This window comes from Canis lupus, chromosome 2 (genome assembly GCF_003254725.2).
Source record: "Canis lupus dingo isolate Sandy chromosome 2, ASM325472v2, whole genome shotgun sequence".
Lineage (NCBI taxonomy): Eukaryota > Metazoa > Chordata > Mammalia > Carnivora > Canidae > Canis > Canis lupus.
Window position 1 is genome coordinate 16,283,966 of NC_064244.1, and position 26,719 is coordinate 16,310,684.

Here is a 26,719-nt window from a genome sequence, read left to right on the forward strand (position 1 = left end):
TAGGGTTATGCTAATATCATAAAATGAATTAAGCAGTGATTCCTCTTTATGCAAAAAAATATTAATGTAGGATTTGTGTTATTTCATTCTTAAATGGTGAAGAGACTTCAGTAGCCATCTAAGCCTGGAATCTTTGGGGGAAGGTTTTAAAAAACAGATTTATTTAGGGGTACCTGGTTGGCTCAGTCAGGTAAGCATCTACCTGTGGCTCAGGTCATGATCCTGGGGTCCTGGGATTGAGCCTCTATGTCAGAGTCCGTGCTTAGCAGGGAGCCCACCTCTCCCTCTGGCCATCCCCCTGCCTGTGCGTGCTCTCTCTCAAATAAATAAAATCTTTTTAAAAATAGATTTAATAGATACAGGGCTGTTCAGATATCAGCTCCTCTTGTTTCAATCTTGATTCTTTATACCTTTTAAGAAATGTATCCATGTTGTCTAAATTGTCAACTATGTTGGCATAAAGTAGTATATAATATTCTCTAATCCTTTTTAGTATCCATAGAATCTCTGGTAATAACTCCTTTTTCATTATTTATAGTGGTGATTTTTGTTCTTTCTTTACTAATCACTGTAATTAGATTTTAAAATTTTGTTGTTTTTATTGTCTTTTTTCTATTTTGTTAATTTGAATTTATTATTCTCTTCTCCTTGGCTTGAGTTTACTTTGATCTTTTCTTTCTAGCAGTTTTTAAGATGAACTTTCAGTCACTGCTTTTAGATCTTCTTTTCTAACAGAAGTATGTAAAGGTGTAAGTTTCCTGTTATGTGCTATGTTCTCTCTATCCCATAACTTTGATAGGGTATATATTCCTTGCCCTATACTTCACAGTATTTGCTCACTTTTATTCTTTCATTTTTGAATCATAATTATTTGAAAGTGTTACTTAATTTTAAGATATTTGAGGTTTTTCTAGGTATCTTATTATTGATTTTTCATTATTTTATGGTAGGAGAATTTACTCTTTATGATTTGGGTTCTTTTAAATTTGGGGGGACTTTTTATGGGCCAGTCTATGATCTACCTTTTGACAAATGTATAATGTACACTTAAAAGGAACGTTTATCCTGCAGTTATTGGATGTAGTGTTACACCTGTATAAATTAGACCCCTGAGGCTGGTGGTGGTGTGTAGCCTGTGTCTCACTGGTATTTTGTCTAGTTCTATCAGTTGTTAAGAGGCAGTAAAAGCTATTCTGATTGTGAGCTTGTCCATTTCTTCATTTAACACAGCCAATTTTTGCTTCATATATTTTAAAGTTTTGTTTTTCTGTGTGTGTACAGATATGTAATTGTTTTAAATTTCTTTTATCATTATGAAACAGTTTTCTTTATCTCTGGTCATACTCCTTTTCTTGAAGTCTCTTTTATTCGATTCAAAGTAGCCACCTTATGCTTACTGTTTACATGGTACATACACCATCTTCCATCTGTTCGCTTTCAACTTATTCGTGTAAATTTAATGTGTCTTTCTTATAGACAGTATGTACTAACTAGGGTCTTGCTTCTTCATCCATTCTCTTTGCCTTTTAATCTGGAGTATATAAACCAATTAACACTAAATTATTTAAGTGATGACATTTAAACTGTTTTTCTGTTTATTTATATATTTTTTTGCTTTCTGTTTTCTACTGTTTTTTAAAATTATTATTTGAATGTTTTTCAGTGTTCCATTTCAATTTACCTATTGGCTCTCTGCTTATATGTCTTTCCATTACTTGTTACTGGTTGTTCTAGGGATTACAACATGCTTAATGCCTAACTATTCACAGTCTACTTAGAGTTGACTTCATGCCATTTCACATAAGATATAGAAACCTTGCAATCATATAAATCCCTTTTCCCCAAGTCCTTTTTGTGGTAGTTGACAAATGTATTATGTTTGCATACATAACATACACATTGAAAACTCTACCAAATAACAATATAACTTTTAAATCAGTTACATATATATATACACACACACACAAATATATATATGTATATATTATATGAAATATAAGAGGAAAAAATAGACTTCTGTTTCTATTCAACTATTCTTTCCTTAATTCCTTGAAGATACAAATATCCTTCTTAACATTTCCTTTTAGCCTAAAAACTTCCTTGAATATTATTTTAGAACAGATCTGTTGATGAGTTCTTTTAGTCTCTCTTCTTCTGAGAAGGTGTTTGTTTTGCCTTTTTCTCCTGAAGGGTATTTTGGGTGAAGTTCTTTTCTTTCAGCACTTCAGATATTATTTCATTGAATTCTTGTTTTTAGGATTTATAATAAATCTGTAGTCACTGAAATCATTACTCGTCATGTGTACTGTATTGGTTGTTACTAGATGCTTTCAAGACTTTTTTCTTTATCTTTGGTTCTTAATACTTCAGTTTCGAGTGTCTAGGCATGATTTTCCTATGAATTTATCCTATTTGAGATTTGTTGGGCTTCTGAAAATTGTAAAATGTATGCCTTTCACCAAATTTTAGCAGCAGTTTGGGGCCATTCTTTCTTCAAATACTTTTTTTTTTTTTTTTTTGCGCTTCAATATCTTTTTCATCTCTGGCGTCCAAATTACACATATATTACACAGGTCCCTAGGGCTTCATTTATACCTTTTCAATCTTTTTTCTTTGTGCTCAGGTTTTATAATTTCTATTGATCTGCCTTCAAGTTCATTGGCTCTTTTCTCTGTCCTCTCCATTCTGCTACTGAGCCCAACTAGCAACTTGTTTTTATTAAGTATTGTATATTTCTGTTCTAAACTTTCCATTTGGTTCTTCTTTATAGTTTCCATTTCTCTGAGAATTCATATTTTCATTCATTTCAGGCATGTTTTTCTTTACCTTATAAAACACAGTTATAAGTAGTTGCCTTAAATCCTTTGTCTGGTAGTTCTAACCTCTGGGTCATTCTAAGTTGCCATCTTCCATTTTCCCCTTAAGAATTGGTCATAATTTCTTGGTTCTTTTATATTAAATAATTTTAAATTGCATTCTGGATACACCAGTGTTGTATCAACTCTAGGTCCTGCTTAACAAACAAAAACCCTGCAGAGTTGCAATGCCAATATGGCAAGTGAAAAACTGGCTATAGCCCGTCCTTACTGCTGATTACAACTAAAAACTCTGGGTGCAGGTTAGCTATCTGAGCACTTTGAAAATGAGTAAAGCAGGAAGATTGTGGAGGGGAGTCAACATTCTGGAAGAATGTTTTCCTTTTAGCAAGTTATCACCATTTTATGTTTTCACTCTAAGTTCTGTCTCATTTTCTGTGAGTTGTGGGTTTGTGTTTTTTAGATTTTATTTATTCATGAAAGACAAACAGAGGCAGAGACATAGGCAGAGGGAGAAGCAGGCTCCCTGTGGGGAGCCCTATGCGGGACTCGATCCCGAGGCCCCTGGATCACACCCTGATCTTGAAGACAGACACTCAACCACTGAGCCACCTAGGTGTCCCTGTGAGTTGTGGTTTAAATCTCAGTTCAATTCCCTAAGTTTTTGCTACACTGGTTTGGGTCTCCCCTGTCACATGTAGTTCAAAGGTGAGTCTGATACTTGGGTGCATAGTTCAAATCTCAGCTCAATTTCCTAAGCCTTTTCTACATTGGTTTAGGAGTGTTCTGTGCTGCTGTTATTCACAGGGTGGCTGAGACCTATATATTCTAATCACAGTTCACGTCTGAAAACATTGGCAGTGTTAGCCTGAGTCTTAGCTCCATGTTTATAGCCCAGGGGCTATCCTTCAAATGATATTGGTTCCTACACAGCATTAGAATATCTTTGCCAGTCTTTCTGGATTACCTCCACACTCTTCAATTTGTAAGGGCTTTTTTCTTTTTTCTTGGTTCTTTTCACCCAAAAAGGCTCCTACTGGAATTAAGTCACACATAACACCATGACACTCTGTAAATGTTCCCACCCTCTGGGCAAAGCTAAGAAAAAAATAAAAGGTAAAACTCTACCCCATGCAGGTTGATTCCTCTCCACAGTCTACCTGCTTTATTTATTTTCAAAGTGCTGAAATAGTTGTCTGGGCACAGAGTTTTTAACTGTAATTCACAGGAAGAATGTGCTATGGTCAGTTTTTCACTTGCAATATCAGCAATGCAACTCCTTAGGTTTAGTTATGTTTTTATAGTCAATCCTGTATTTTCTGCTCCATTATAATTTAGTAGCAAATGGGCAACATTACTGAACGTTTGGAAGTTTAGTAGTATTCTAAGAAGGTGTTTATAATTTTCCAAAGGAGGAATGAATAGCACATCAAGGTCTTTGACTTTATTCAGTTAGTAAAACATTGATGGCATACTCACTATGTGCTGTGTGTGGAAGACAGTAAAATAATTTCAGGGTTTACCTTACAACCTAGTAGGCATTAGACTTGCTTCAATGAATAATGATCAGTAAATATGATAATAAGCATTCATCTGCAAAAGAAAAGAGTTTTTTTCTCAAGGGCTAAAATACCATTTTTATTTAATTAACATATTAAAGCACCTTCGAAATAAAAAATAGCACAGACAATGCAATTTAATTTTGAATCCACATTCAAATCAATATTGTATTCATATTGGTAAGAAATCTGAATTATTGAATTTTTATTTTATTAGCTAATTTGCTTTTTAATAAGTGTTTAAATTAGGTTTATGAAAAATACTTTAATACATGATGATTTCTTTTTTAGTATCTTCTTTAGGGTAGCTGATGTAGACTTTTGTAAACTCTTTTTAATTAAATCGCAGACACGACCAGAGCAAAAAGAAGCCAGGAAAGCGATGGTGTGGAATATATTTTCATTTCCAAGCACTTGTTCGAGACAGATGTACAAAATAACAAGTACGTGGAAGGTTTTTATGTGACTATTGTTTTTAAGCCTGTGCTTCTCTATTGAGTTTTAGGGAACCCAGGGTTCCCTCCCATTTGAAACAGATTTTAAGTTTTTTAATATTTGTAACTGATAAAAAGGTGATAATTCAGTTAGTAGGTGTTACCAGTCTTCACCTGTAATTTTTTTTAATAACCTAGAGCTGCTATGTTTCTGGTAAGTTAAATAAATGTGTAGGAATTATTTTGAAGAATGAGGGAATGTTGCAGGCATATTACTGTGACCTCTTTCCACCCCACTAATTGAATCTTAACATAGAATTTGAATAGAATTTTATTTTAAAAACTAACAACTATGTAATAGATCCCTAGTTCCACAGTCTCTTCCACACACCCCTTTCTCCCTCACTGGCTCTTCAAAAATTTAAAATAACATTAATCACCTTGTTTGTACCATATCCTCTGGCCAGCTCTAATTCTCCACCTCACAGGTCTTCCGTTTGCTTAAGCATGAATATTTCAGGGTGTCAGGGAGCAATGTGTGTTTTAATGCAGGATTTGGGGATTTTATTGAAACATCCAAATGCTTTTTTCCACGTTCACCACAGCAATTGTGTTTTTATAGCACGTAACCGGCTGCCCTGCTTCCATTAGCCACCAGCCAGTTCCTCCTGTAGTTCTAAAGCTGAGCGTGGTTATTCTGTAGCATGCAGTGAAATTTCAGTAGTTTCTATTGTTTGGCTTAGTCACTGTTTTATTGCGTTGCATTAGTTCTGAAACAGAAGTGATGGAAAACAGTACTGCTGGACTGAAGTACTTTTTTTCTGCTTAAGTGTAATACAAGCAAGTGTTACTGATTTGAAAATGTAAAATAAAAGATTTTTTAAAATTGACATTCTGGAGTACTTGGCCCTACTTATTTTATTGAACACAGTAAAAAAAATTACGTGTTCAGCAAAAATCTTTTATATATATGAGCTATGTCTTTCCATTTATATCTATAATTAATTCGCAAATGGCTCTGATGCAGATCTGATTTCCTACAGGTTTATTGAATATGGTGAATATAAAAACAACTACTACGGCACAAGCATAGACTCCGTTCGGTCTGTCCTGGCTAAAAACAAAGTTTGTTTGTTGGACGTTCAGCCTCACGTAAGTGAACAATGAACTATTCAATACCCTCCTGGCCCATGTGAGCTACCACACATCACGTGAACCTTTCAAATATGCGGTAAATCTGAAGGCTACTCACTTTTGGTATATATGTGGCTTTCCTAATGACAGACGCATTTAAATGTAATTTGAGAAGTCTCTGGAGAAAGAGAAAAAAGGTCCATAATATTAGAAAAGAGGAGGAGAGGAAGCCACAAGATCTGTTTGCCACGCTGGTTTATATTCTGTGTTTGCCAAGTACAAGGACTCTTAGATATTTCTTCTGCATAGTTCTTATTGAAAAAATATGTTGCTACATGTATAATGTATTCTTAAATGTGAAGTATTATTATAAGTGTCTGCAGTTTTTACAATGGACATTTTGGTTCTTGGCCCTCTTTCTTTCATTTGGATTCTTGACATATCATAGAAGTGTAAACCCCCTACATAGAGCCGTGGGGCATTTCATAGGAACAGTACTGAATGAGATCCTTCTCGCAACTGTCAGGTAAATCTTTGCTGGCACCCTGGGAACTCTTATGAACACTTTGGACCAAAGATACCAGTGGACACAGCCATTCAATTCTTACTGAACCACATCCTCCAGCAGAGACCTAACCCATAGCATTTTCCTTATTACCCAAGGGGCCATAGATTCTCTCTCCACCGATGGGTGTACAACCTCCAAGAGCCAGAATGACTTGGAGAAGCCCTTCATTCCTCTTCAGGAGGATGAATCTGGAGTAAAAGAGCCCCAAGAATCAGTAGGGCAGCTGACTCCTTAACTTAGGCACCAGTGATGAGGAGGATACTCCTGATGGTACAGCATCCCCCTGCCGCCTTGGGTCTAGTCATATCCAGCTCCCTCAGTAGGGTTCCAACTATACATCCACAGAGCCTCACTAGCCCCCTGAATGTATATATCCTCCAGCCACACCCCTACCCCCCTACATAACCTCTCAGGGAGGTTTATGGTTTGTATTCACATTTTTGGGGAAGCCCTGACATACAGGTCAAGAGTCTCCCTCAACTCCCACCCTCTTACCATTCCCCCTTTGACTGGAGATGAGTCCTCAGAAGCACAGTGTCAATAATACAAAATATTTGGATGGGAGAATGTTGACAAGCTTCATGGAAAGCAGGAAGCTCGCCCTTATTGTACACTCCATGGAATGACAAACAGGACAGAATGACAAACTCCTATGTGAGATCAGGAGGAGGTTTATGTGGGATGGTTGGATGACCTCCACGTACAGATAGTTATTTAACTCATAGCATCTTTTGAGCATTTGATTTCAAAATCAGTTTTATGATATTTTTATCTGCTTCTGTTCAATATTATGATATATTTCAAAACATTTTAAAAGGTTATATTCTCCATCTTTTCAGGGGTATTTATGACATTTAATTGCCAACAACAGATTGAACACTATATTGAAGAAGCTACTGGCCTTATTAGATAGTTTTAAGGAATTTTCTCCTTTGAAAGAAATTTTATTTTTATTGGAAAATTCACTCATGACATTATGAAGAAATATAAGAAAACTTATTTTCTTCCTTGCAGACAGTGAAGCATTTAAGGACCTTAGAATTTAAGCCCTACGTGATATTTATAAAGCCTCCATCAATAGAGCGCTTGAGGGAGACAAGAAAAAATGCAAAGATTATTTCAAGCAGAGATGACCAAGGTGCTGCAAAGCCTTTTACAGTAAGTACAATAAGTCATACATGCAGTAACTACTACCTTCAGAAAGACATGGTTGTATATGCTGTGATCCAAAAATCAATAAAATAACTGTATTTAGGTACATACAGTTTGAGTAATTGCACTGTAATGGCTTTTTGTGCTTCTATGAATAGATCTTCATATTATATTGATTGAAACATCCCAGTAATGAGTGAGTGAAATTCATGATTTTATCAGAGCAGTTTAGTTACAAGCAGATCTGAGAGATACCATTAGAAGTTATGACTTCTGAGAGCTTACAGTCCAAGAGGGTCATTTTCATTTGTGGTTGAAAGAATAAATACAGAATAGCATTTGATAAACCAGGTATGGAAATGTCTGCATCCATGCAAAGTGATATAATTGCCTGTTTAACCAAATTTTTTTTAATACTTCCTTTTGCAGGAAGAAGACTTTCAGGACATGATTAAATCTGCACAGATAATGGAAAATCAATATGGTCATCTTTTTGACAAAATTATAGTAAATGATGACCTCACTGTGGCATTCAATGAGCTAAAAACAACTTTTGACAAATTAGAGACAGAAGCCCACTGGGTCCCAGTGAGCTGGTTACATTCATAACTAAGGGAAATTCCCATGATCATCTTTTTATAGAGTGCATGATGAAATCAGTTACCATTCTGGTGGTAGGGTTTGTTTTTTTTGTTTTTTTGTTTTTTGTTTTTTTTTTTTAATCTAGATCACTGTTGTAGATGTGTATCCTGCTTAAAACTGAATGTTGGTTTTGTTTGTATCTTTATCCAGCCTTATTTCAAACACAATATTTGACTATAGATCCAAAATCAAAATTTGCACAATACTGTATTTTGAGCACAGCTTTGAACCTTTTGGTTGTCCTTAATATACAGCTATATCTCCAAGATGAGGTTGGACTTTTTAGAGAGAAACAGCTAGAGAATTGATACTGGAGTTCAGTGCTTTAGTGGTCTGAGACAAAGCCTCTCCATCACGTTAACAGTTGAAGGTATTAACTTAGCAGCCTTGAGCCACTCCAGGCAAGCAGGACAGCTTTATAGATTCATCCAGGCTGACAGTAAGGCATCCTCTTACTGTTTTAAAAGCGCAACCTTTTTCTTACATATATATAATATAGTCAGAGTGTCTTTAAAATTTTTTCTTAAAGGAATTATGAAACATTTGCCTTAGTAAGTGGCCTTCATGTTATATCTTGAAAAGGCCTCGTAGGACTACATATCAGTGGCTCAGATATTTAATGAGAGAAGATAGACTTTTAAAAATGATTACATATGTAACTAAAAGCCTATCTTTGTGGTATTAGTCTTTGTAAAGATGATGATATCTTGGGGCAAGTAATGACTACAAAGGACATTTTAATTTATAAATCCTGAGACAGGATTTCTGGAGTCACCATCCAGTAAGTTAAAAGAATGTGATTCCTATTCTAAAAGTGGATGTTTTACTGTTAATTGATAGTTAAAAGGTCATCATTTTTCACATGTGCAAATGATAATATATTTAAATCATGCTAAGATGTATTTTAGAAAACTTTTCATGTAATGTTAACATACCTCCTCTTCATCATCAAAATAATTCTTAACACTGGTCAGATACCATCTTAATCTTGCCATTTTTAAAGAATTTTAAGAAAGACTCTTGTAAATATTTAGATGGGCTTTCTTTTCTTTGTTACTACTGAACTTCAGCAAACAAATCACATAGCTCAAGATATTAGAAATGTCCTAAGTTGTATAAGAGAACATGTCTTGCCATTCTTGCATGCAGTAAGACCCTGCCAATCAAAAATCATTGCATCTGTGACTTTCAAACAGAAAATATTTTTGTTGATTTGTAAAGAGTTTAGATGTCATGTTTAAAGAAAAATAGAATGTAGTGAAATTTTATATATTTATGAAATCTTTGAAAGGCATATTTTTTTTAATTATCGAATGGAGCTATTCATAAAATAAATTGTATGTAAAGATGTCATAATTTAAAATAGTTTTATAAGTCAGGGTCAACATTCCATGTAAATATTTGACCTTTGTTCATACACAGATAGATCCACAAGTCTGTTATGTGCACTGCATATTTGGTAGCATTACCAACTGGATTTCCTTTAGACATGTCAAATTTCATATTAGAAACAGAGATAAAAACTACTGCAATGCCCTTGATACACACTCATACCAAAATAATCAGACTACATGTTACTTAACATGATCAAAACAGTGAGTTCTAAGTTTATAAACTCAATAGCAAGCAATTTAGTTTTTAAAAGAGTGAGGAAGAGGGTTGCTAGACTGATACTAAAGCCATACTTTAAAGTTGTATGGCTGCTCTAAGAAAATAGAAGTCTTACATGGAGAGTTTGGGTAGAATATACTCCGCTTTAAACACTGACAAAAATTTCCTATAAATCAAGACTTCCTGTACAAAGAGTACTGGGAAACATATAATCATCTAGGCAATTGTCTGAATAAGTTAGGCAGTCCAGATTCTTTACTGTGGGGGTAGAGGGTAGTATAATGTGGTGGAAAGAGCCCTTTTTGCTGTTGGCGGCAATGGGGTATTTAAAAATATAACTGTCCAGATCTTACTCCCTTTTCATACTAGAATTGAACAATGTTTGTTTTTAAATGAGAAGGGGCACCTTAGCAATTTGAGAAATCTTTGATTAGGTATATGGCTTTCCAAGTGACATTTACACGGCCATTTTGCTGTTTAGAGATTAGGTTAAAACCAAGGAAGGCAAGGAAGGTAGCGCCAAGGGCTCATTGCTAACTGTTGTAGAAGGCCCTGGACTCTGCTTCTGCGCCGAGACCACCTCCTCCTCCTCCAGCAAGGAGATGCACATAGCCCTCTCCACTATACTAGTTTGGCCGGCTCCCAACAGTGTCAGCCACTATTTGAGAGAAGAGGAATGTTTATATTTTTGAGTCCATATATTTAAAATCCAAGATCGAGAAAGAAATTCTATATTCCTGTGATAACCAAATTAGAGTCAGTTAAACATAAAAAGATGAAACTGTCATATTTTTTTTCCCATTGTTTTACTCATACAGATGTTCTTAAGGCTGACATTCCTGGTATCGTATTATGATTGAATGTATCTAAATCATAATAATTTAAAATTGACAAATGTAATCTTCATAGATTTACAAAACTGTTATTAAAAGCTTCTTGAAGAATCTAGATTTCTATTATTTATTTTCTTTTCAACTAGTAAGGATTTCTATTTAAATGTAATGGAAAATCTTTTATCTTAATAAAGTATCTTCAAATTGCATGTATATTTTCTGCACCATTGTTTCTGCACTTGGGTATTTAGGATATTGTTTCCCATGGTAGAGCAAATTCTGGTTTCTACTCTGATGCCAGGTAGTTTATTTGAACTTGCCATCTCTAAAACTTCATATTTGTTTCAAATAATTTTTTGGTTTCAACAAAGTTGTTGAAGAGATGGAATTCATGAATCTTGCTCCGATACACACAGTACAGCTATTTAAAGATCTGGAGCACTAAAGGGGGGCTGGATGATCGGGCCCATCCGTGATGGGATCATCCCTTATCCCACTCCTCTGCATCGGGAATTAGGGTGTTATCCACATCCTGTTCCTGAATTCCAGTTAGGCAAAACTAAACTTTTTCATTTAGCTGTACATGAGTACAAACTGCCACCTGCTTAGATACACAAGCTAATTAGCATTGTCCTTGCTTCAACAGTTGAGCGAATTAGCCCCAGCTCTGCTTCCATTGAAAGACTATAGACTGTAGCAGTCAGGAGCATGGGATCTGGAGCCACATTTCCTGAGTTCAAATCCTAGTTTTGTCTCTTACCAGCTTTGCAACCTTGAGACAGTCATTTAACCTCTCTGATCAGGCAAATGGACTTAATAATCCTGCTTACCTCATGGGATCATTGTAGGCCTGGAAGAACTGACCCATGGAAAGTACTTGGAACAAAACCTGGGACAGAGGTATTCAAGAACTATGAACTCCTGTGTTACAGTGATTATTCTCACATCACACAATTTTAAAATAGCTCTATAAATAATCACTCCGAATAAACAGTTCTCCACCAGCAAATTCACTGGAAGTTTCCTAATAATTTCTATGACGGTTTTATTGTGTAAAAAAACATCCATTACTTCCAAGTGATATGTCAGAACCTAATGAAGTAATCCTCAATAGGGAAGTGAACAAATTTTTATTTTTAGCCACTGGTACACAATAGAACTTGTATCGACTTGAAAGAGATGTCCCTTAATTGTATTAATGCCCTTTCTTCTGCTACCACGCTTCCTTTTCAAATGCTTCCTTCCTTACTGGCTCCCCGAGGGCAGGAAGTAGTTTTTTTAATAACTGTCTTACAACATACCCCAACACAAGACCACCAACTGCCAACCAAACTGTACTTACTAATCATCAAACATCTATATGATTTCCATTCACTATCTCATTTAATCTTCATAGCTCCTTTACATGAAAGATAATATCTTCACGTGCTCCAACTGAGAAAAGTGAAAGGCAGGGCTTAAGCACCTTGCCCAAGGTGCCGAGATTGGTAAGTACCGGAATCGCAGCTTAGATCAGGTCTGTCTCTCTACAACCACACTATTTTCTCAGCACTATGCTTCCTGGTGTTGCTATAACTTGAGTCAGACTTGGAAACTAGAGATTTGGTAATTTGTCGAGGGTTTACCCTTTTTTTTTTTTTAACAGTCCATAATTTTCTCAAAATGCTGCTGCTTTAGTCAGATATAACTTGATGTACCTAGGCCTGTAAGAACAGGTTAATCCACAAAAAGTGGCTATTATCAGAAGCATACTTATATAGCATAATATGCAATTCTATTTAGTATGCATGAGTCCTGGTCCTTAGTGATCAAGACAATTCCCACCTTGCAGGGATTAATCTGATTTGGTGGTCTTGCTACCCAATTCCATGTAATGTCTGTCAGAGAAGCTGTGAATAAGAGCTGTTCCCCTACCCAGAGGGAGGGGCAAGATGGTGGAAGAGTAGGGTCCCCAAGTCACCTGTCCCCACCAAATGACCTAGATAACCTTCAAACCATCCTGAAAATCTACGAATTCGGCCTGAGATTTAGAGAGAGAAGAGCTGGAATGCTACAGTGAGAAGAGTTGGCGCTTCTATCAAGGTAGGAAGACGGGGAAAAATAAGTAAAGAAACAAAGGCCTCCAAGGGGGAGGGGCCCCGCGAGGAGCCGGGCTGAGGCCGGGGCGAGTGTCCCCAGGACAGGAGAGCCCCGTCCCGGAGAAGCAGGAGCTGCACCGACCTTCCCGGGGGAAAGGGGCTCGCGGGGAGCTGGAGCAGGACCCAGGAGGGCAGGGATGCCCTCGGGCTCCGGGGACACTAACAGACACCTGCGCCCCGGGTGAGTGCCCCGAGCTCCCTAAGGGCTGCAGCGCGCACGGCGGGACCCGGAGCAGCTCAGAGGGGCTCGGGCGGCGGCTCCGCGGAGGGGGCTGCGGGGCGGGAGCAGCTCGGAGGGGCTCGGGGGCGGCTCCGCGGAGGGGGCTGCGGGGCGGGAGCGAATCCAACAGCGCAGGTCCCGGAGCACAGGTCGCCGGGGACACAGCCCAGGATCCGGCCTCCCCCCGGGACAGGCAGAGGCCGGGAGGGCCCAGGACAGCGAGGACGCTCCTGCCCCAGCTGAGCAGATCAGCGCCCCGCCCCGGAGCCTCCAGGCCCTGCAGACGGAGAGCTCTGGGGCTACTGCGGGGGCTGACTCCAGGGCTGCAGAGCTGGCCCAGCCACTGCGGTTGTTCCTCCAGGGGTCTCACGGGGTAAACAACCCCCACTGAGCCCTGCACCAGGCGGGGGGCTGAGCAGCTCCCCCAAGTGCTGACACCTGAAAATCAGCACAACAGGCCCCTCCCCCAGAAGACCAGCTAGGGTCTGGAGAAGTCGAGGGACTTACAGTATACAGAATCAGAGGATACTCCCCCTTGTTTGTTTTTTTCTTTCTTTCTTTTTTTTTTTTTTTTTTTTTGCTTTTTGATTTCTGTTTGCTTCCCCCCTTTTTTTCTTTTTCTTTTTTTCTCTTCTTTCTCTTTTTTTTTTTTTCTTCCGTTTTTCTTTCCTTCTTTCTCTTCTTTCTTTTTCTCCTTTTCCCAATACAACTAGTTTTTGGCCACTCTGCACTGAGCAAAATGACTAGAAGGAAAACCTCACCTCAAAACAAAGAATCAGGGATCCCTGGGTGGCGCAGCGGTTTGGCGCCTGCCTTTGGCCCAGGGCGCGATCCTGGAGACCCGGGATCGAATCCCACATCAGGCTCCCGGTGCATGGAGCCTGCTTCTCCCTCTGCTTCTCCCTCTGCCTGTGTCTCTGCCTCTCTCTCTCTGTGACTATCATAAAAAAAAAAAAAAAAAAAAAAAAAAAAAAATCAAAACAAAGAATCAGAACCAATCCTCTCTCCCACAGACTTACAAAATTTGGATTACAATTCAATGTCAGAAAGCCAATTCAGAAGCACTATTATAAAGCTACTGGTGGCTCTAGAAAAAAGCATAAAGGACTCAAGAGACTTCATGACTGCAGAATTTAGATCCAATCAGGCAGAAATTAAAATCAATTGAATGAGATGCAATCCAAACTAGAAGTCCTAACGACGAGGGTTAACGAGGTGGAAGAACGAGTGAGTAACATAGAAGACAAGTTGATGGCAAAGAGGGAAACTGAGGAAAAAAGAGACAAACAAAAGATCACAAGGATAGATTAAGGGAAATAAGTGACAGCCTGAGGAAGAAAAATCTACATTTAATTGGGGTTCCCGAGGGTGCCGAAAGGGCCAGAGGGCCAGAATATGTATTTGAACAAATCTAGCTGAAAACTTTCCTAATCTGGGAAGGGAAACAGGCATTCAGATCCAGGAAATAGAGAGATCCCCCCCTAAAATCAATAAAAACCGTTCAACACCTCGACATTTAATAGTGAAGCTTGCAAATTCCAAAGATAAAGAGAAGATCCTTAAAGCAGCAAGAGACAAGAAATTCCTGACTTTTATGGGGAGGAGTATTAGGGTAACAGCAGACCTCTCCACAGAGACCTGGCAGGCCAGAAAGGGCTGGCAGGATATATTCAGGGCCCTAAATGAGAAGAACATGCAACCAAGAATACTTTATCCAGCAAGGCTCTCATTCAAAATGGAAGGAGAGATAAAGAGCTTCCAAGACAGGCAGGAACTGAAAGAATATGTGACCTCCAAACCAGCTCTACAAGAAATTTTAAGGGGGACTCTCAAAATTCCCCTTTAAGAAGAAGTCCAATGGAACAATCCACAAAAACAGGGACTGATTAGATATCATGATGACACTAAACTCATTTCTTTCAATAGTAACTCTGAACGTGAATGGGCTTAATGACCCCAACAAAAGGCGCAGGGTTTCAGACTGGATAAAAAAGCAGGACCCATCTATTTGCTGTCTACAAGAGACTCCTTTTAGACAGAAGGACACCTACAGCCTGAAAATAAAAGGTTGGAGAATCATTTACCATTCAAATGGTCCTCAAAAGAAAGCAGGGGTAGCCATCCTTATATCAGATAAACTAAAATTTACCCCGAAGACTGTAGTGAGAGATGAAGAGGGACACTATATCATACTTAAAGGATCTATCCAACAAGAGGACTTAACAATCCTCAATATATATGCCCCGAATGTGGGAGCTGCCAAATATATCAATCAATTAATAACCAAAGTTAAGAAATACTTAGATAATAATACACTTATACTTGGTGACTTCAATCTACCACTTTCTACACTCGATAGGTCTTCTAAACACAACATCTCCAAAGAAACAATGGCTTTAAATGATACACTGGACCAGATGGATTTCACAGATATCTACAGAACTTTACATCCAAACTCAACTGAATATACATTCTTCTCGAGTGCACATGGAACTTTCTCCAGAATAGACCACAAACTGGGTCACAAATAGGGTCTGAACCGATACCAAAAGACTGGGATCGTCCCCTGCATATTCTCAGACCATAATGCCTTGAAATTAGAACTAAATCACAACAAGAAGTTTGGAAGGTCTTCAAACACTTGGAGGTTAAGGACCATCCTGCTAAAAGATGAAAGGGTCAACCAGGAAATTAAGGAAGAATTAAAAAGATTCATGGAAACTAATGAGAATGAAGATACAACCGTTCAAAATCTTTGGGATGCAGCAAAAGCAGTCCTGAGGGGGAAATACATTGCAATACAAGCCTCCATTCAAAAACTGGAAAGAACTCACGTACAAAAGCTAACCCTACACCTAAAGGAGCTAGAGGAAAACAACAAATAAATCCTACACCATGCAGAAAAAGAGAGTTAATAAATATTTGAGCAGAACTCAACGAAATCGAGACCAGAAGAACTGTGGAACAGATCAACAAAACCAGGAGTTGGTTCTTTGAAAGAATTAAAAAGATAGATAAACCATTAGCCAGCCTTATTAAAAAGAAGAGAGAGAAGACTCAAATTAATAAAATCATGAATGAGAAAGGAGAGATCACTACCAACACCAAAGAAATACAAACGATTTTAAAAACATATTATGAACAGCTATACGCCAATAAATTAGGCACTCTAGAAGAAATGGACACATTTCTGGAAAGCCACAAACTACCAAAACTGGAACAGGAAGAAATAAAAAACCTGAACAGGCCAATAACCAGGGAGTAAACTGACGCAGTCATCAAAAACCTCCCAAGACACAAGAGTCCTGGGCCAGATGGCTTCCCAGGGGAACTCTATCAAACGTTTAAAGAAGAAACCATACCTATTCTACTAAAGCTGTTCGAAAAGATAGAAAGAGATGGAGTACTTCCAAATTCGTTCTATGAAGCCAGCATCACCTTAATTCCAAAACCAGACAAAGACCCCACCAAAAAGGAGAATTACAGACCAATATCCCTGATGAACATGGATGCAAAAATTCTCAACAAGATACTAGCCAATAGGATCCAACAATACATTAAGAAAATTATTCACCATGACCAAGTAGGATTTATTCCCGGGACACAAGGCTGGCTCAACACTCGTAAAACAATCAATGTGATTCATCATATCAGCAAGAGAAAAACCAAGAACGATATGATCCTCTCATTAGATGCAGAGAAAGCATTTGACAAAATACAGCATCAATTCCTGATCAAAACTCCTCAGAGTTTAGGGATAGAGGGAACATTCCTCAACATCTTAAAAGCCATCAACAAAAAGCCCACAGCAAATATCGTTCTCAATGGGGAAGCACTGGGAGCCTTTCCCCTAAGATCAGGAACAAGACAGGGATGTCCACTCTCACCACTGCTATTCAACATAGTACTGGAAGTCCTAGCCTCAGCAATCAGACAACAAAAAGACATTAAAGGCATTCGAATTGGCAAAGAAGAGTCAAACTCTCCCTCTTCGCCGATTACATGATACTCTACATAGAAAACCCAAAAGTCTCCACCCCAAGATTGCCAGAACTCATACAGCAATTTGGCAGTGTGGCAGGATAAAAAATCAATGCCCAGAAGTCAGTGGCATTTCTATACACTAACAATGAGACTGAAGAAAGAGAAATTAAGGAGTTAATCCCATTTACAATTGCACCCCAAAGCATAAGATACCTAGGAATAAACCTAACCAAAGAGGTAAAGGATCTATATCCTAAAAACTATAGAACACTTCTGAAAGAAATTGAGGGAGACACAAAGAGATGGAAAAATATTCCATGCTCATGGATTGGCAGAATTAATATTGTGAAAATGTCAATGTTACCCAGGTCAATTTACACGTTTAATGCAATCCCTATCAAAATACCATGGACTTTCTTCAGAGAGTTAGAACAAATTATTTTAAGATTTGTGTGGAATCAGAAAAGACCCCGAATAGCCAGGGGAATTTTAAAAAATAAAACTATAGCTGGGGGCATCACAATGCCAGATTTCAGGTTATACTACAAAGCTGTGGTCATCAAGACAGTATGGTACTGGCACAAAAACAGACACATAGATCAATGGAACAGAATAGAGAATCCAGAAGTGGAACCTCAACTTTATGGTCAACTAATAGTTGACACAACAGGAAAGACTATCCACTGGAAAAAGGACAGTCTCTTCAATAAATGGTGCTGGGAAAATTGGACAGCCACATGCAGAAGAATGAAACTAGACCACTCTCTTTCACCATACACAAGATAAACTCAAAATGGATGAAAGATCTAAATGTGAGACAAGATTCCATCAAAATCCTAGAGGAGAACACAGGCAACACCCTTTTTGAACTCGGCCACAGTAACTTCTTGCAAGATACATCCATGAAGGCAAAAGAAACAAAAGCAAAAATGAACTATTGGGACTTCATCAAGATAAGAAGCTTTTGCACAGCAAAGGATACAGTCAACAAAACTAAAAGACAACCTACAGAATGGGAGAAGATATTTGCAAATGACTGCAAATGTATCACATAAAGGGCTAGTTTCCAAGATCTATAAGGAACTTATTAAACTCAACACCAAAGAAACAAACAATCCAATCATGAAATGGGCAAAAAAAAAACATGAACAGAAATCTCACTGAGGAAGACATAGACATGGCCAACACGCACATGAGAAAATGCTCTGCATCACTTGCCATCAGGGAAATACAAATCAAAACCACAATGACATACCACGTCACACCAGTGAGAATGGGGAAAATTAACAAGGCAGGAAACCACAAATGTTGGAGATGATGCGGAGAAAAGGAAACCCTCTTACACTGTTGGTGGGAATGTAAACTGGTGCAGCCACTGGTGGAAGACTGTGTGGAGGTTCCTCAAAGAGTTAAAAATAGACCTGCCCTACGACCCAGCAATTGCACTGTTGGGGATTTACCCCAAAGATACAGATGCAGTGAAACGCTGGGACACCTGCACCCCAATGTTTCTAGCAGCAATGTCCACAATAGCCAAACTGTGGAAGGAGCCTCGGTGTCCATCGAAAGATGAATGGATAAAGAAGATGTGGTCTATGTATACAATGGAATATTCCTCAGCCATTAGAAATGACAAATACCCACCATTTGCTTCAACATGGATGGAACCGGAGGGTATTATGCTGAGTGAAATAAGTCAATCAGAGGACAAACATTATATGTTCTCATTCATTTGGGGAATATAAATTATAGTGAAAGGGAATAGAAGGGAAGGGAGAAGAAATAGGTAGGAAATATCAGAAAGGGAGACAGAAGATAAAGACTCCTAACTCTGGGAAACGAACTAGGGGTGGTGGAAGGGGAGGAGGGCAGGGGGTTGGGGTGAATGGGTAATGGGCACTGAGGGGGGCACTCGACTGGATGAGCACTGGGTGTTATTCTGTATGTTGGCAAATTGAACAGCAATAAAAAAATAAATTTCTTATTTAAAAAAAAGAATTGTTCCCCTGATTTACTTTGTCAAAGATTAAACAACTGCATGTGGTAAAAGATCTTTTATGTACCACCCCCATCCTTTCTGTTTGAGATACTTCAATTATTGTGTGATGTTTGCCAATATGACAGCCATAATCTCAACCTTAAACCAGATGATAATAAAGCCCAATTTGTTGAATGTCCAAGTAGAAAAAAGATTCTAAATCCAAAATATCATTGAACTGTTGAACTGATCTTGGGACCTCCTTCCACTAATTGCAAAATACACAATAAAGGTTCTCATGGACTGTTGGTGGGAATGTTACTGGTGCAGCTCTTATGGAAAACACTATGGAGGTTCCCCCCAAAATTAAAAACGAACTACCATATAATCCAGCAATCCCACTTCTAGGTATATATATAAAAGAAATGAAATCACTACCTCAGGTATCTGCACTCCCATGTTCACTGCAGCATTACCCATAGTAGGCAAGACAAGGAAACAACTTAAGTATCCATGAACAGATGAATGGATAAAGAATGGAAATGCACACACACAGTATTGTTAAGCTATACAGAAGAAGGAAATTCTACCTTTGCAACACCATGGATGTACTTTGAGGGACTTTTACTAAGTGGAATAAATCAGAAAAAGGCATAAAGTGTATGTTCTTATTTATATATGGATTCTTAAAAAGGCAAACTCAAAAAGTAGAAAGGTAGTTGCCAGGGGCTGAAGGGTTAGGGGAAATGGGGAGATGCTGGTCAAGGGTACAAACTTCCAGTTATACTATGAATAAATTCTGGGGATCAAATGGACAACATATTGATGATAGTTAACAATTTTCAAGTACATAATACACTGTTGTTGGAAGTAGATTTTATCACAATACATACACAAAAAGAAGGTGATTATATGAGCTGTTGGAAGTGTTAACTAACCTTATTGTGATAATCCTCTCACAATATATACATGTATTAAATCATGACATTGTATACCCTAAACTTACACAATGTTATATGTCAATTATACTTCAATAAAGCAGAAAAAATATAAATGTTCTGATGGTTTATGTAAGCTCTGTTAGGTTGTTCACTTGCTGCTGAAATTACTAATGGAAAGCAGCATCCATGAGTAACTCAGGCCATTCCCACTAGTCTCTTTCACTTATCAGAGGTGGTCTTTCTGCTCAGCTGCCACATGCCATGTTGTGACATATTGATTGAACTTGAAAACACTTCTGGGAACCATAAAAATCATATGATCATCTCAACAGATGCAGAAAAGCATTTGATAAGTTCAACATCAGTTCATATTAAAAACTCTCAATAAGAGAACTTAGAGGGAACATACCTCAAAATGATAAAGGCCATTATGAAAAACCCCCACAGCTAACATCACAATCAATGATGAAAAACTAGGCACTATTCCCCTAAGGTCAAGAGCAAACCCAGGGATGTCCACTCTCACCACTTTTATTCAACTTAGTACTGGAAGTCCTAGCTACAGCAAAAAGAAATAAAAGGCATCTCAGTTGATAAGGAAGAAATAAAGCTCTATTTGCAGATGATAGGCTACTATACATAGAAAACCCTAACCACTCCACCAAAAAACCATTAGAAATAATAAATGAATTCAATAGACACAGGACACAAAATTGATATACAGAAATCGCTTGTGTTTCTGAACACTAGTAACAAACTAGCAGAGTTATTAAGACATTCCATTTACAATTGCACCAAAAAGAATAAAATACCTTGGTATAAGCTTAACCAAGGAGTGAAAGACCTGTCCTTGGAAAACTATAAAACACTGATGAAAGAAATTGGAGATGACAAAAATGGAGAGAAATAATATTGTTAAAATGTCCACACTACTCAAAGCAGTCTACAGGTTCAATGTAATCCCTATCAAAATACCAATAGCATTTTTTTTTTTACAGAACTAGAAACAACTGTTTTATAGAACAAACTAGAAAGCTCAGAAATACACTCACATTTATATGGCTCATTAATCTACAACAAAGGAGGCATGAATATACAATGGGGAAGAAACAGTCTCTTCAATATATGGTGTTGGGAAAACTGCACAGCTACATACAAAAGAATGGAACTGAACCACTTTCTTATAGCATACACAAAAATAAACTCAAAACAAATTAAAGACCTAAATGTGAGAGAAGAAACCATAAAACTCCTAAAGAGAAACATAGGCAGTAAGTTCTTTGACATCAGTTTTAACAACATTTTTCTAGATATGTCCTCCTCAGGCAAGGGAAACTAAAGCAAAAAGAAATTATTGTTACTATACCAAGATAAGAAGCTTTTGCACAGCAAAGTAAACCATCAACAAAACAAAAATGCCATCTACTAAATGGGAGAAGATATTTGCAAATGATATATCTGATAAGAGTTTAATATCCAAAATACGTAAATAATTTATACAACCAAACAGCAAAAACCCCACAAGTAATCCAATTAAAAATGGGCAAAGGACCCACATATATATTTTTCCAAAGAAGACTTACAGATGGCCAAAGGACACATGAAAAGATGTTCAACATCACTAATCACTATAGAAATACAAATGAAAACCACAATGAGATATCACCTTACATCTGTAAAAATGACCAGAATCAAAAAGACAAGGATAGGGGAAGAAAGGAACCCTTAAGTACTATTGATGGGACTGTAAATCAGTGCAGCTGTAGTTGAAAGAATTATGGAGGCTCCTCAAAATATTAAAAATAGAAATGCTATATGGTCCAGGAATTCCATTATTGGGTATTAACCCAATGAAATCATTTTCATGAAAACACTAGTTTGAAAAAATATATGTACCTCTATGTTTACTGCAGCATTATTTACAATAGCCAAGATAGAGAAGAAACCAAAGCGTCCATCAATACATGAATGGATATAACAGTGATGTGGTTACGTGTACACACACACACAGACACACACACACAGGAATATTACTCAACCATAAAAAAGGATGAGATCTTTTCACTTGTGACAACATAGATGGACCTAGAGGATATTATGCTAAGTGAAATAAGTCAGACAAAGACAAATCCATATGATTTCACTTATATGTAATCTTTAAAAATCCACGCTAAACAACAACAAAAAACAAGCTGTAATAGATCTATAAATGTACAGCATAAACTGATGGTTGATAGAGGGGAGGGCAGGGGTACGGGCAAAATGGAGAGGGAGATGAAGGCTTCCAGTTATGGAATGAATAGGTCATGGAGATTAAAGGCACAGCATAGGAAATAGAATCAATGGTATTGTAACTGTTGTAACAGACGGTAGCTATGCTTGTGGTGAACATAGCATTATAGAGTTGTCAAATCACCATTGAACACCTGAAACTAACATAACACTGTGTGTCTACTATATTGGAGTTTAAAAAAAAATCCGCAAAAAGGAATTTCTGGAACCTATAGGATTGGCCAAAGCAAGAGACTACGTTTAAATTTTATTTTTCTTGGGTTCCACCTTTTTCCCTCAATAATACGGATAAGATTATAACCTTAAAGTTTGGAAAAAGTTGTTTTTATGTTTTTGATTTTACAAATTTATCATGCTTGTGGGTCCACCATTTTGAACAAAGTCAATACCTATTTAACTTGACTTGGGCAATAGCAATACCAAAGATTCCACCTGTCAAGCTGTTACTCTGCCCCAGGCATTCCTTTTTGTTGTTGTTGTTTTTAAGATTTAATTTATTTGATAGAGAAGAGGACACATGGAGGAGCAGAGGGAGGAGCAGAGGGAGAGAATCTCCAGCAGACACCCCACTCACTGAGAGCCCAATGCAGGGCTCAGTCCCAGGACTCTGAGATCATGACCTGAGCAAAAACTAAGAGTTGGACCTTAACCAAATGAGCCATCTAGGCATCTCTGGTCCTGGCACTCTAATTAGTAGTATGTGAACATGGTAAAAATCTAAATAGGAATAAAGTTAAATAACCATGACTACAGAACAATATAATTATGTAAATGTTAAAGAGAAGCTATGTAGCATAAGAAAAGGACTGGTAACAATAAGCCAGGCAGATGCAAAAAAAAGAAAGCAAAGGAGATGATGATAATAATAATAATAATATCAAAATTGAATTCAATGTTTATTAATTGGGTCAAAACGTCCTCCTGTAGTAATCAAAGGTACAAGCCACAAAAGGAAGAGCACAGAAGACCTAAAGCAAAACCTTGAGAAATGTAATCAACAAAACCACATTATCTGGTTGTTTTAAAGTACTTCTCTTAGACTGTGAAGAAAAATGGAAGTCTGTATATCTTAATTTCTCTGGTTGATCTAATAGCCATGGAAAGATTGCTTTGTCCTGCAAACTGACATTATACCTTCTATTGAAGAGCCCCACCGAGCCTTTACAAAATACAATCCTATAGCAGGCCACAAGGAAAACCTCATTAAATTCCAAAATATTGAAATACTTCAAATTACATTTTATTACCATGTTCCAACAGAACTGAAAATGAATGACAAATAGAAACCAAAAGAAAAAAAAACACCTAGAAAAATTTTGTAAAAAAATTATATTTTGATCACTAAGGAAATGAAAATTAAACTGCAGATTATCTGGAAAACAACGCAGCTCTCGATGTATGAAATAGGACTAAAATTGAGCTCAGGAACATTTGTTGCCTTAAAAGCTTTTCTGAAGAAAAAAAAGTAAATATTGGCTCAAGCAACTTGAGTGCTATTTTGGCTAGGTTATAATATACACTGCATTTTCCAGGAATGCACTACCATGTAAATCAAAAGGGGATTGTACTTTGTTTCTTTTCAGAACATAGTATGAGTTTTTCACCATTCTAGAACCTCGTGTCACTAATGGCACTAGCACTCGTGGAACCTGTGCCTCACATCAGTGCATACACTTTGCTGTGGCATGTGCAGTGACTACATGCATTTGACTACTGCTATCTTTTTTTAAAAAAAGATGTATTTATTTATTTGAGAGAGAAAGCAAGCAAGTGTAGGGTGGAGGGGGTGGAGGGACAGGGGGAGAGGGAGAGTCTTTAAGCAGACTCTGCATTGAGCATGGAGCCCAATGCAGGACTCCAACTCACTTATTCTGAGATCACAACCTGAGCCAAAACCAAGAGTTGGATGCTCAGCCAACTGCACCACCCAGGCACCCCTGATTACTGCTATCTTTAGAGAAGTACTGCTTGAGCATGTACATGTCAAGATGTATATTCTGTTCTCAAATGCTTCCCCTTTGACTTCTCCTTTACATTACAATGGCGTTTCTTCCTAATTCTGCAGATTACACTATCAATGGATTTCATGTCAGGATAGCAGAGATGATACAAAATTTCTCTTATAGAAAGGGACCACTGAGTATGATAGAGTTGATTGATAGAGGCATAGCCATTCAAATCCACCTATTTTGCTTTTTTTAAAGATTTTATTTATTCATGAGAGACAGAGAGAGAGAAAGAGGCAGAGACATAAGCAATGGGACTCAATCCTAGGACCCTTGATCACGACCTGAGCCAAAGGCAGAGGCTCAACCTCTGAGCTACCCAGGTATCCCTATTTTGTACTGTTTTAATTTCAATGCCCATCCTGTTTTAATATTATATTTTGATATGATTAGTATATAACAGCATAAATCAAGTATCCCTGATACTACTGCTATAAATAGGCTGCTGAAATAGAAAATATCTTTAAAGCCATAAATATTTTCAAAAATATCTATGAGGATTAGATAAAATGACAGACATTACTGCAGACCTCAATATTAAATTTTTAAAAATCAAGCTAATAGATTCTCCTAGAACATAACTTTAAAAAGATAGGGATAAAAATTCTTTTAATTAAAAAAAATAAAAAGATAGGGATGCAACTTGAGAAAAAAACATTGAGATGTGGAAAATAGATCTAAGACAGCCAGTATCTACCTATCTAATAGGATCTTCCATCCTCCCTAAATAAAGATAGGTCTTCAGATCTAAAGATCCGGATATTTCTTTTGAAAATTTGCAAACCTCACCAATAGAGAAAGAATCTCATAAGGAGATAAAGAGAAAGAGAGGAAGAGGAATAAGGGAGGTAGGGGGAGGGGAGGGAGAGAGGGGAAAGGAATCTGCTGAGTATCTACATCTCACATACAACAGGGTATCAGATGACAAAGAACACATAATATACTGTGGGGAAAAATGGGTATGAGCCTAAAATTCTATAAATAACCACTGCTCATACCAGACTATCATTCAAGAGTGACAATAAAACAACTCATTTAGATATGTAAGAAGTTAGACATATTTACCACCCCTATATTCTTCCTGGAAGAAAGATTCAAAGATGCATTTTAGCAATGAAAATGTATTTATGAAAGAGGAAGGAATGAATAAAACCAATAGTGATAAGTAAAAGAATCAGCACAACTTACAGACAATACTAAAGATTTGGGTTCAAATCACTGCTATACTGCTTACCTATGTTACCTCATTCAATTTTCTCATCCTTCCCAAGCCTTCATTTCTTTATCAATAAAATGAAAGTAATAACAATAGGATGGACCAAATAGAGTTTGTTGAGATGCTCTACATAAAGCCCTTATTACAGTATTTATATCTGGTAAATGTACAATAAATATTAGCTATTATGGGCTAGAGAGGAAAAGAGAACATCATGTAAGTTATAGAAAGTTTATAGAAAGTTCCAAGTAAGTTATCATGCCAGCAGATCAGTGATTACAGACAAAGGAAGGAGATAGAAAGGAAGAGAGGTATTATAAAAGATGTGAGCAAACTTTTCGGGTTAACGGATATGTTCACTATTTTTAATTATGGTAATAATTTCACAGGCATATATGTTTGCTAAAGCTGATCAAATTACACTTAAAATACTAATTTAATACTAATATTTACCTCAGTAAAATTGTATTAAAAATCAGAAAAATTTTGAAAGTATAAAAACCACACATACTCAGAGAGACCTAGCTGCCAGGCTTCTACAACGCAACACAAAACAATCCAATACTGGTATAAAATGTCTTTTATGATCCATCCACTGGCTGGATTTTGACCTTCACTTCCACCCATGGAGCTCTCTGGCACCACATACGGTAGTTCCTTTTTCTCCACATCCACCACACACCATACTGGTTAGATTCACTGTATTTATCTGCCCTCGGGTTTATGTGCCTCTGCATCCCAATCTCCGCAGGATGAATGTAGAAAAGGTTTGCTTATAGTGAGTGGGCTCCTCTCTACCCCCTGCATGGCTTGGCATCTCGATAATTTGTGGGAAGGTGGGAGAAACTATGACAATTTATTTAACTGGGCAATGGAAGACCATTTGGTAGTCTCTGGAAGTGCTACCCCATATAACTGATATTCTAGACTTATGGATAGGTTCTTCAGGAAGAAGAAAAATTAGCCTTGTAACTCTCCACACTGAGATCTTCAGGTGGCAGAAATATGCAAGGCCATTAGCCAGCAGACTACCATTTCCTGCCATGAGGTAGAAATACCAACCATAATGAAAACTTGGGGCCAGGTTCTCTAGAGAGTTAGAGAATAAAAATCTTGCCCCTTGTTTTTGGGCACATTTTATAATGCATCATGACTTAGAGAATATTCTTTAGAACTCTCAGATAGCTGAGATGAG

The 26,719-nt window shown here is 37.5% G+C and overlaps 1 protein-coding gene and 1 long non-coding RNA gene across 7 annotated transcripts in view; one reads left to right on the plus strand and one right to left on the minus strand.

Moving 5' to 3' along the window:
- The window catches only part of MPP7 (MAGUK p55 scaffold protein 7), a 313,879-nt gene extending 302,917 nt beyond the window's left edge, over positions 1–10,962 (plus strand). For all 6 annotated transcript variants that reach the window (XM_035713379.2, XM_035713382.2, XM_049100344.1 and 3 more), the window contains 4 exons: positions 4,725–4,818; positions 5,853–5,961; positions 7,526–7,669; positions 8,093–10,962. In XM_035713379.2, the coding sequence (XP_035569272.1) occupies positions 4,725–4,818; positions 5,853–5,961; positions 7,526–7,669; positions 8,093–8,272 (527 nt within the window). In that variant the 3' untranslated portion in view covers positions 8,273–10,962. The remainder of the gene's footprint in view (positions 1–4,724; positions 4,819–5,852; positions 5,962–7,525; positions 7,670–8,092) is intronic.
- The window catches only part of LOC112670279 (uncharacterized), a 96,370-nt gene that overhangs the window by 18,836 nt on the left and 50,815 nt on the right, over positions 1–26,719 (minus strand). The gene's annotated exons all lie outside the window — the stretch shown is intronic.